Below are 12289 nucleotides of genomic sequence, written 5' to 3'. Positions count from 1 at the left end.
CTCTCTCTCTCTCTCTCTCTCTCTCTCTCTCTCTCTCTCTCTCTCCCCCCCCTCTCTCTCTTCCTCTCCTGCCCCCTCCCTCATAGTGAGCGCTAATATCTTATTGATGTTTTTTTCTATTTTATTGTTTTCTCTTTTGCTATGGATATTATTTGATGACAGCTCAAATACTTTACTGACTTCCAGGTCCCTGAAAAGATTCTGCAGTCCTCTGCCCATCTCCTGCTCTCGATCACAACCACAGTGAGACCAGCATTCCTGCTGGAGGTTGGATGTGTTCAGGCATTGTATGACATGGCCTCACAGGGAGCCGTGCTGGAACTCCCTCAGGAGGTGAGATTTGGCGAGTGCCTTCCTCAAAAATTGATTTAAAGAACTTCATCTGCGATGTGCACACAGTGCTAAATTCGATTTTTTTTTGTTTTTTTTTTGTTCTAGATTATTAAAATAAGATTGTTGAATGAGTGAAGATGTGATTATTGTGGATATTTGGAATATTTAAATTGAGACCAGCTAGACCAGTTTTCAAGTATTTAAATCAAGATTTTTACTACTTATGTACATTTTTGGTTAGCTCCCTTTGGCAGGACTGGAATTTCGTTAAGTCTTGTTCTCCTACACAAGGTGGTGCTCTTATGTATAATAAAACCAATATCACACCAAAACTTTTTCATTAACTTTTGGATTGCAAGATTTTATTCTTTTTCAAAGCATAATTTCTCCTGTTAAGTTTGAATTAAGTTGGAAGTGAGTGTTACAGATCTGCCACTTTTAGCAGATTATGTCGATTTATACAGATATTTTGGGAGTTCAGATTTTGCCAAATACAGATTTTTTTGTTCCAGTTTTTTAAATTTTTGTAAGTTAGTTAAAAATTAATGAAAATGTCTTAAGTGAAATTTTTTTATCCTCCAGAGATGGATATATGAAATGAACCAACACACCAATTCTAAAGTGTTATAAATAAATTTATATAAATAAGGCTCACCTTCATGTCCTTTAGGTTTATACAAATTCAATTTTCTTCAACTCCAAATTCGAATTTTTTATTTAAAATATGCAGATTTTTGTTAGTTGGTCTTGGCAGGTCTGGTGTTACTCCTGGTAAAACTGTCATGTTACAGCAAAATCGAACCCCATCTGGTTATATATAACAGCAATGAAGGTAGTCAGCTCTTGTTTATTACAAGAGGAGAGGAAAAATGTTATATGTTAGCAGCTGAGATAACTTTATATATATACAAAGTTAACATTAAAATGTCTCAACAGATCCAGCACTTGTTGATTCGGTCATTGTCCCTACACCTGGTATTACCGTGGCCAAGTCTACCCGAAAATCAACAGAACTGGACTCAGCGGGCAGCCACTCACAAGTCACTGGTCACCCATCTAACCAGTCAATTTACAGCCCTTTGTAATCTACAAGATCTTTCCTCCACTGCACAAGAACAAGGTGGGATTTTATTTTGTAAATTTGCAGATTGGGTTTACAGACCTGCCTCGTACTATGAAAAATTCATAGAAATACACATTTTTGGCTCCAGCCCTACATAGGTCTCTTTGACTCAATAAATCTTGTTGAAAAGGAACGTCTAGCTTATTAGAACCTATATTCAGGATATTGGAGTTTTTTGGATCATGCTGAGAGCAAATTGTTTATTTTTCAAGCTATTTAAAGTGAATATTTTTCTTCTTTCCCTTGGAAACTACGAATTTTTTAAATAGGCAGCTCTGGGTTTAGGTCTCTATTTGTTGAAGGGCTTTTCATAATTGATTTAATTTTTTTTATTTATGCTGAAGTTACCTTAACTTATCATTTAACATTGAACCAAATCAATTTTAGTGACTTTGTAATTAGTTTTTTAATGAAAATTACATCTGTTTATTGCTGATCCACAGTAGATTCTTTGCTCTAAGTGATTAAATTTATTTTTTGAAAATCTCTTGTTGTATAATAAAGTCTGTAGCATAATTTTTGGACAAAGCCAATGTTTAATTACACTATGGGGACCTCCAAATTTAACGTCCATCTCAAAGGAAAATGTGTGCAATGTGCTTTTATAAAGAGGTTAATCGTTGACTCAAAGACTTGGAAATCATATGCAAAATGTCTTTTGTAAGGTGTTTTGTACCTTGTTTAAATTGTGTTGTGAGTCAAAGACTACCTCTACACCACATGACATGCGAATCATAATTGTCGTATTATTCATTTTCAGGCAAACCGGTCATCAAACAAACCATGGTGATGTGTCAGGATTTAGTGGAGTCCATTGCTGGAGAGATTGTCAAATCTAAAAAGATATGTTGGGAATCTCTGACCGAGGTGACCCAGACAGCCCTCACCATCTTTCCCATTTACATCCATAAGACAGAGGCTCTAGAACCAATTGTCAGCTATTTCTTGGCCGTATTCCAGAGTTTAAGGGTTCAGATGGGTGTCGCATTTACCGAAAAGATCATGCATATATTCATGACTGTGTTTTCAAGGTAATTTTTTTATGTTTTTAAATAACTTGACATTTCTGTCTTTTTAATAGGATAAGTATTTGTTTGTTTTTTGCTTCTAATCATCACAGCACCATAGACCATATTTTAGTTTTGGAGTAAATAAATTATTGTTATCAATATATATCAGTACCAGTGGAGAACCTGCAATATTTGCAGGGAAATGAAGGCTATAACAAACTTGCACTCATCTATTTCACTTATTATACTTATATTGTGGAAATTATCATGGGTCAGGATTAATTATTTTGAGCCATCAACAATCAAAATCGGTTAGGTACAAAGTGTGTAGGTGGCTATTTGCAACGTCAGATGTCAATCATAATGCCCGCTTAAAAAAACAAACAAACCCAGACATGCCGTTTATAAAGAGCATAGCAAACGTTATCTTTTTAAAAAAAATACTTATATCCTAATATCATGATGTATGAAGATAGTGTCAAAATTGTGAATATTGGTAAATAATTTAAAGAATGCTGATTAAATTGACAAATAAAATGTATTTTAATAAAGATTTGTTTTTTTAAATATCGATATAATTTTAAATGCTAAATCATCATACTTGAAATAGTTAAATACTTGCAAAATACAGTTACCTCCCTTAAGTCTTTATGTGTCTTATGACATCGATGGTTGGTGTTTATTGATGGAGAACCCACTGAATTTGGGAGAAATGAAGTCTATTATGAACAGGAATTCATCTATTTTAATGATTATACTATTGTATTGTGGAAATTAATATAGATCGAGACAAATCACTTGAGCCTTAAACTTTTATGGGCCCAATAAGCAGACCGGCCAAATCGAAATTTCCAAGGCCAAGGTCAAATTAAGGATCGAGCATTATGGGCAGCCAATTTATGGCAAATTCCAAATCCAAAGGCTAAGGACTCATGATTATGTCCCATATGCAGTGATGCCAAAACTCCGGTTTCACCGGAAAAAAACTCCGGTCTGGAGCAAAAAATTCCGGGCTCCGGGCAACTTCCGTCAAATTCCGGTGAGGTCAATTTGTTCCAAGGATACCTCCCCCCCCCCCCCCTTCCAATCACCACATCATCATCATTGCCACTAGTATTACAACCATCATCACTACCACTACTACTGCAACCACCACCACATCATCATCACTACCACTACTACCACAACCACCACATCATCAGTACCACAACTACTACTACTACAACCACCACCACCACCACATCATCATCACTACCACTACCACAACTACCATCACAATTATATCCACCACCACATCATCATCACTACCACTACTACTACAACCACCACCACATCATCATCACTACTACTACTACTACTACAACCACCACAACCAAATCGTCATCACTACCACTACCACTACAATCACCACTACCACATCATCATCACGACCTCTACTACTACAACCACCACCAACACCATTACATCATCAATACCACTACTACTACAACAACCACCACCACATCATCATTACCACTACTACTACAACCACCACCAACACCATTACATCATCACTACCACTACTGCTACAACAACCACCACTACATCATCATCACTACCACTACTACTACAACCACCACCACCACATCATCACTACCACTACTACTACAACCACCACCACCACATCATCATTACCACTACTACTACTACAACCACCACCACCACCTCATCATCACTAGCACTACTACTACAACCACCACCACCACCACCACATCATCACTACCACTACTACTGCAACCACCACCACCACATCATCATCACTGCAACTACCACTACTACTACAACCACCACTACAACATCGCTACCACTACTACTACAACCACCACCACCACCACATCATCACCATCACTACTACTACAACAACCACCACCACCACATCATCACTACCACTGCTACTACAACCACCACCACCACATCATCATCACTACAACTCCTACTAGTACTACTACTACAACAACCACCACTACATCATCATCATCACTACCACTACTACTACAGCCACCACCACATCATCATTACACTACTACTACAACCACCACCACATCATCATCACTACAACTACTACTACAACCACATCATCATCACTACAACTACTACTAGTACTACTACTACAACAACCACCACTACATCATCATCATCACTACCACTACTACTACAGCCACCACCACATCATCATTACCACTACTACTACAACCACCACCACATCATCATCACTACAACTACTACTACAACCACATCATCATCACTACAACTACTATTAGTACTACTACTACAACAACCACCACTACATCATCATCATCACTACCACTACTACTACAACCACCCCACATCATCATCATCACTACCACTACTACAACAACCACCACTACATCATCATCATCACTACCACTACTACTACAACCACCACCACATCATCATTACCACTACTACTACAACCACCACCACATCATCATCACTACAACTACTACTACAACCACATCATCATCACTACAACTACTACTAGTACTACTACTACTACAACAACCACCACTACATCATCATCATCACTACCACTACTACTACAACCACCACTACATCATCATCATCACTACCACTACTACTACAACCACCACCACATTATCATCACTACCGCCACTACCACAATATCATCACTACCATTTGTACCACCATCACCACCACATCAACAACACTACCACCACTACTACAACCACCACCACATCATTATCATCACGACCACAACTACTACAACCACTATACCACCACCACATCATCATCACTACAACTACTACTTCAACCACCACCACCACCACCACCATATCATCATCACTACTACTACAACAACAACAACCACTATCACATCTTCATCATTACTACAACCACCAACACCACATTACCACCAATACTACAATCTCTACCATTAGGTTTTGGCACTTTACTTCATTTTAAATAAGGAAACTTTGGGATTGTATTTAGCAATGTGTTTATGTATCATAATATAATTCAGTTATCAGTTATCAGTTATCTATTTAGAACTATACAATATGTAAACACAATATCATTCCAATTCATTTTTCTTGTGTGCGGAAATTCCTCTTTCGGCATTGAAATTCCTACGAGTGGTGTCTGAAACTCCTGTGAGCCAAATTTAAAGTTGGCGTCTCTGCATATGAACATATAACCTTTTTAACATTTTCTAGCTTTTTGTTTAACAGGATGGTGGATGTTGGATGTAATGGGGATCTTTGGACTGACAAGAAGTTCATGTTGTATCCTAATTTGTGAGCTCAACTGTTACTGAGTAATCAACCATATAAAAGTCACATGTGCTGAAGAAGAGTTCCAAGCCAGATTCTTCTTGTTCTTAGATCTCAGCAAAATGTCATTCATGTTTGTGTTTTCTTATTTTTTTCTACAGAGATTTATTAGCCCAGACTATTCACCAGGAAACAAATATAGCATTCCGACTTATTGAAAAGTAAGTGAAATTAGATTTTGATATTGTTTGTTGCATAGATAAATAAAGCTGTGGCAAAAGACACTCTTTGTAATGTTCGCCATAAAAATATCATATAGAGTAAATAAAAGAGCTGAAGAAATTATTTAGTTTTCTCAGTTTCTTTTAATTAAGCAATATTGAAAACGTAGTAAAAAATGGCAGAATGCAGACTACTAAAGGAATAGCAGGAGCAGCTTTCACCAAGCTACTTACTAATTTTTTTTACAATGATCTACAGTTTTTGTTAGCACTGATATTTTTCTTGTTTAACTTAAATGTAGTTCCAGCTAAATAAATTGTGAATCAAGCCAGGGTATTTGACCTTACTTCTAAAGATATGGAGCAGCTAGCCATCTTAATGTTACATTGTCAACATGAATTTTTGATGTGTTCTTTATGTTTTCTCTCTGTTAATTATTATTATCCTTTCTTCTTACTAGTTTTCTGAAGATCTTGCAGTTGATAGTTCAAGAGCCCGGTTCCCAATTCAAGCCATTCCTACCCCAGATAATTAATCTAGCTTTGGACCAAATCTACCCCATCATTGCACCAGTAAGTTTTATGGCATGATATATTGTATAGAAAATCAAAAATATTCTTAACCAATTAACTGCCTTATTCTGGAAAAATATGTATTTAAAAATTTGGCCAGAAAACTTGTCCTTTAACTATCAATCTATTTAAATGACCCTCATTTTGGCAAAACTCTCAAACCTTGGAGCTCACAATTTTAGTGTTTTATATATATATGTCTACCCTTTTTTATTTTACTTCTTGTAGTAATAATATTAAATCCTCACTTATAAATATTGTAACATGTTTGAATACTTCTCCTCGCCTTCTATAGCGCCAGTCCCCTGATATGAAAAGTGCCTTGTTCAAACTCCTCCACGAAATCCTAGTCAACAACTGGAGGTATTTCTTCAAAACGTCAGTGCTGGATGCCATGAAAGAAACCGGTGACACGCTAGAGAACAGTGTTCAATTTACTACCATTCTTCAGGTATACACTTAACATGTGGTTTCTTTTCTTTTCTTTTGTTTTGTATCTTCCTTTTTAGTTTTTAATTCTCCCTTAGAATTTAATAATTTTTTCATTTATTAAGTTGCTGTGAGTTGGCTCTCTTGTAATCAATTAATATACAATTTTTACATTGGATTTGTAAGGCAACAACAGTTTATTCCATTATAAGCTTACCTAAGTTTAGGAAATGGAACCCTAGCCATTAAGTAAACTTAATTTTAAAATAAAAATCTTCATTGAAAAATATTGTACATCAGAATTTTGTTTGTTTGTTGCCATTTTGTAAAGATGTCCTTTTTTATATGTATTTTTCTCATTAGACTTATGGACATTCATTCCTGCAAACTGACATCAGTATATTTAAACAAAACTTGGAATCTCTAGAAAGCCTTCATTTCAAATGTAAACTTTATAACAAGGTGAGTTTGTTCAATCTCAATGATATCAGTCGTGCCATATTCTTCTTCTTGAAATATGAAAAAGATGATGCTGTGTAAACTTGATACTAACCTACTAGAAGCTGTGAACTAAAAAGTAACGAACAAAAATGAATTCGACAACTTCGAAAAAAGAACAAAATACCAAATGCAGAACTTTTTGGGGTCAAAACCTTTTGTCAGCCAATGATAAAAGCAATAAAATTAAAACAATATTGTTGTTGTTATTGTCTGATGAAGGATTTTGAACCCAAAACAATTCCGGTTTGGCATTCTGTTCTTTTTTGAAGCTATTATATTCATTTTTGTTCATTACATCTTGAGTAAACTGCTTACCAATTCTGCCTGCCAAAGCAATCACAAATAGTTGAAACCAAAATACAAACGTATATGTTCACTTTAAATCTTTTAATATTGTGGCACTGAATTTGGGGAGAACTGAACAGGATCATGTCTCTAGTTGTCTCAAAATGACAACAAACAGTTCTATCTATACCAGCTTGAGTAAGATTCAGTATATGCACACCATGTTGCATATCACCTTTTGTAATGATCTAAAGCTTTCCTTTCCGTCCCAATTTGGCTTCTTCCCTCATGTTGTATTGAATTTTTGAAAACATTTTGTTTCGCTCACCATTATATTTGTTTTTATTGTATTTTCTTTTAGAAAGTCTCGTTTGTGTGAACTGCAGTGTAAAAGTTGATGCATAGTTGTTTTTAAACTTAAGGCCCTTTAGCTTGAATCCCGGTCTAGATACCATTGTGGAACGTGCATGGGAAAGACTTTTTTCTTGTCCTTTTAAAAGGGATGTGAAACTTGTAGGTCTCAACTGTGTAAAACAGCATTTATAACGTTGTTGGAAAAGAATTCAATTTTTGCATGCATTATCAAATGTGCTAAATAAACACTGTCCATCAGCAGAAAAGAATTTTCTTCTTCATCTTATTCTCTTGGTGCTTGATCAGCACATAAGGCTGACACGGTGGAACACCATCTGTCTCAGTTGGAGGCCATTTTTGTCTTCTGTTCCCCAAGACCCTCAACTAGCTTTCATTTCTCTCTATTGATACTCCTCTAGGTCTCCACTGGGCTGCCTCTTCTTCTCGTTCCCTGGGGGTCCACCCGAAAGCTATCCTGGGAATGGCACTCGAATCCATTCAGAGGACATGTTCAGTCCATTTCCACCTTCTCTTTACAGTTTGAGAAATGAATTTTATGAAAGATAAAAACATAGTGAGAAACTGTGAATAAGAGCTTATTTGAACCTTTGCTAGAAGCTGGAACCTGAATGAATGCCATTGTTTTGACATATATAACTGCAATGAATATTTCTTTTAACTTGAAATCTGATCCAATGTTTTAGGAATGCTTTTTTCATCAGTTGTGATTGTAGAGTCAAAAGCATTACATAAATTAAATTTAAACTGTTAAAAATACTTATTTTCATAGTAATGAGAGAGTTGAATCAGAATAGATTTTGATAAATATTATTCAATCCATCTCTTTTAGTAGATTAAATGATTTCATTTCCCCAAAAAAAAAACAACAAATGGTTTAAGGGTGTAGGTGTTTACACAAATCAATTATATGGTAAACATGATCTGATTTGCTTAATTATGACGACAAACCTGGATCTGGTACAGGCTCATTTAAGTTGGGGTTTTTTTTTTACTATTAGGAGTTGAAACCATCATTTTCCACAACTTGGTTATTACTTACTTATGCTACACAATTTGTGTGATTTCATCCCATCTTTGTGTAATTCACATCTCCAATTTCTCTCTCACAGCGTATCTTCAGAGAGGTCATGTGTCATCAGTTCCTCAAAGTCTTGTTAGAGGTTCTCATTCGAAAGTCACATGACTTATTGCAGGAAGAAATCGTCATTTCTATCTATAACATGGCTGCCAGTAACTTCGATGACTTCTTCCACAACTTTCTACAACAGTTTTTGACTGCAGTAGATGGTCTCGATAATAATCAAAAAAGTGCATTGGCCAAAAATTTTAAGGTTGATACAGTAAGTAAATATAGTTTTTGTTATTTTTGGATTGTTTTTTTCTTTCTGTCGGCCTTGTGAATTAAACGAGTTAAGTAATGCAAATTCCGTTTCTAATGGAAAGTTAGTTGAATTGTTGCATTGCTATTTGTAAAGGATTGGAAAATATACGTACAGTCGGGTTCATGATTATTTCAAAAAATTGAAAGTTAATATTTACTATAGCTGTAAATGAAGTGAGTAGGAAAGTGCCAGAAGACAACAGAGAATAAAAACTTTGCGGCGGCAATGGAGGCCCTAACCTGCAATCTGACTATGTCGCAGGTTCAAGCCCCCATCGCTGCCACTAAGTTTGTATTCTTTTTTGTCTTCTGGCACTTTCCTACTCACTTCATTTCTTGTTATTATCAACATAAGTACCTGCTCCACTCACTTTTCTGAATTAAAATATTTACAATAGCCGTACTGTATAGTGGTAATGCATCTTGCATTCGATATCGATAAGACTAGGTCAAATGAAAATTTTAAAGGGTTTTTGAAAAAGATAATTTAAATTGATTATTTTACTTAGAACTCTCATCATTGCTTTTATTTTTTTTTTTTAAATGACAACTTTGGTATGGTATTATTTTTCATTTCAATTTTCAAATATGACTGACCAAATGTAATGTCTATAAGACAATCCATATTAAAAAGGGGGGGGGGGGAGGAAATAGCCATTTTCTATTTTCTTTTCATAAGTATGTTATATTTATGACGAATAGCATGAGCTGCTCTTTACGTTGATTAAAAAAAAATAATTTTTGTTTGTTTATTTGTTTAGGACCTTCCGTCTTTCACCCAAACAGTCCAAAGATTTGTCAATGATATCCGGTACTACAACATCATCAATGCTAGTCTGCCTGCTGGAACAGTCACTTTCTCCTGAGGACAGTTGGAAGTAGTTCTTGTTACTGTGAAGTTACTATCTCTTTGTAAATTGCTTTGCCGTGCTGCATTCATTTTCTCTCGCTTCGTTAGTTGTTAGGTACAACCCCATGTGGACATATTTTAGATTAACAACAAGGCTTCCTGAATTTGTAAACTATTAATATTGAACAAAATAGAAATACTTACTTACTTACTTATCCGAGCCAGCGACCACCTGAGCTCTAGCCCTTCGGTCTTGTGCCATGACGTAGAAGTTAGACGTCTTTTGTAGTTGTTCCAGGTGACTATAAAGTGTGTTACTGATGCTTGGATTTGGTGGGAGGAATGTGCATCTCGGGTCTTCAAGAGGTTGACATTCAAGCAAGTGGTGTGTTACTGTTTCCTTGGGGTGTTGACATAGGGGGCAGGAAGGGGATGTGTCTTTTGTAATTTTGCTTAAATGGTGAACAAAATAGAAATAAAAATATCCACCCTCACACCCCCCAGAAAATATTTGGTTATCGCATGAATGAACCAGATAAGACACATTTTCTTGACAAATGAGTTACTGTAACAAATATATCACTCATAAGTCATGGTTTCTTCACTAAATTTTCCAAGTTTGAATATTTAGTATTAAAAAAACTTGTGCAGCTATGTGGTCTAGTGCTTCGCTTTCGGACCAGTAGAGGTCCTGGGTTCGAGCCCTGTCTCTGAGTAATGCATAGTCGAGAAAGGACAATTTACTCACATTCTCTCACCATACACAGGTGTAAAGTAAAAGGCTGTAAACAGCATTGTCTCTTTTGAAAAAAATTGTAATATCGGCTAACAGGCATCATGTATTGTCCTACTTGTTAAATGTTGCTGTTGGCAAATGATACCGTTATGAGACAGGAATGAATTCTAATGGCTTAAAAATAATAGAACAAAATACCAAACACATAAATAACCCAAACACATAAATAACAATGTGAAATTGAATGTAAGATATACCTCATTCGTCTGTAGTGTTTCATTCATCATGTTTTGTTGATAAAGGGGAAAACCTGAAAAGACACATTATTTGTTTTTGTTTGTTACATTGAAGCTTATATTCAATTTTGCATTGTTATTTATTTCTTTGAGCTTCGATCATCAACATTTACAATACCAAACACAGAATGTAAGCCAACAAAAAGAAAGCCAGTGAAAACATGAATAGATCCCTTAAAATCTAGACAGACAGCCAATTTGTGATGTATTAACGTTTTACTATTATTTATTACTTGCTGAAGAAGAGTTTCGATTTAACACTATCTGTGTTTGGTATTTTGTTCTTTGTTGAAGCTGTTATATTCATTTTTTTTTTCTGTTACGTTTTACAGTCCACAGCTTGTAGCAGCTTAGGAAATTCTAGCTCTTTTAGGTTATAAAGGACAACAGCATTTACTGATGGATAATATGATTACATCTCAAGAGACATTTCTCTGCTAGTTGACAAAAGGTGGTCTTCCTTAATTGATTACCGATGTACGGGCATCCAAATACATTCTCATTGTATATATAGATGAGTTTTAGCATTTCTCTCACTGCTCAATCACAATATAAATTTATATATAATAGTCTATCTAATAGATATTTATCGATACATATTATAAATTGATAAAGATTTTAGAAAATATGATGTCAAAGATTTGTTTTTATTTGCTCTGATTTTATAATACGAAAATATGATTTGCACAGTTATTCTTGTGATGTGATGTTATTCTTAGAATACACAGATATTAGATGGACTGATAGAAACTTCTTTATTATTACCAGCTAGATTGACCCTTTTTTACTTTCTCTGTAGGGGTGAATTGCCAGATTGTTCTATTGATTTATTTATTGATTGGTTTGTTAAAAAAATTCATCAGTTCATTGTCAATGGGCGACG

At 35.3% G+C, this 12289-nt stretch overlaps 1 protein-coding gene across 2 annotated transcripts in view; it reads left to right on the top strand.

Moving 5' to 3' along the window:
- The window catches only part of LOC144972541 (exportin-6-like), a 29447-nt gene extending 17415 nt beyond the window's left edge, over nt 1-12032 (top strand). For both annotated transcript variants that reach the window (XM_078913869.1, XM_078913868.1), the window contains exons 16-24: nt 187-333; nt 1270-1453; nt 2217-2487; nt 5921-5980; nt 6442-6553; nt 6849-7004; nt 7346-7444; nt 9253-9483; nt 10286-12032. In XM_078913869.1, the coding sequence (XP_078769995.1) occupies nt 187-333; nt 1270-1453; nt 2217-2487; nt 5921-5980; nt 6442-6553; nt 6849-7004; nt 7346-7444; nt 9253-9483; nt 10286-10390 (1365 nt within the window). In that variant the 3' untranslated portion in view covers nt 10391-12032. The remainder of the gene's footprint in view (nt 1-186; nt 334-1269; nt 1454-2216; nt 2488-5920; nt 5981-6441; nt 6554-6848; nt 7005-7345; nt 7445-9252; nt 9484-10285) is intronic.
- The last annotated feature ends 257 nt before the right edge of the window (nt 12033-12289 follow it).

Source organism: Berghia stephanieae, chromosome 5, assembly GCF_034508935.2.
Source record: "Berghia stephanieae isolate SIO BIC M18660-M18661 chromosome 5, UCSD_Bste_1.3, whole genome shotgun sequence".
Taxonomy (NCBI): Eukaryota; Metazoa; Mollusca; class Gastropoda; order Nudibranchia; family Aeolidiidae; genus Berghia; species Berghia stephanieae.
Note: the sequence above shows the minus strand (reverse complement) of the source record. Positions and strands in the feature narration are given on the sequence as shown.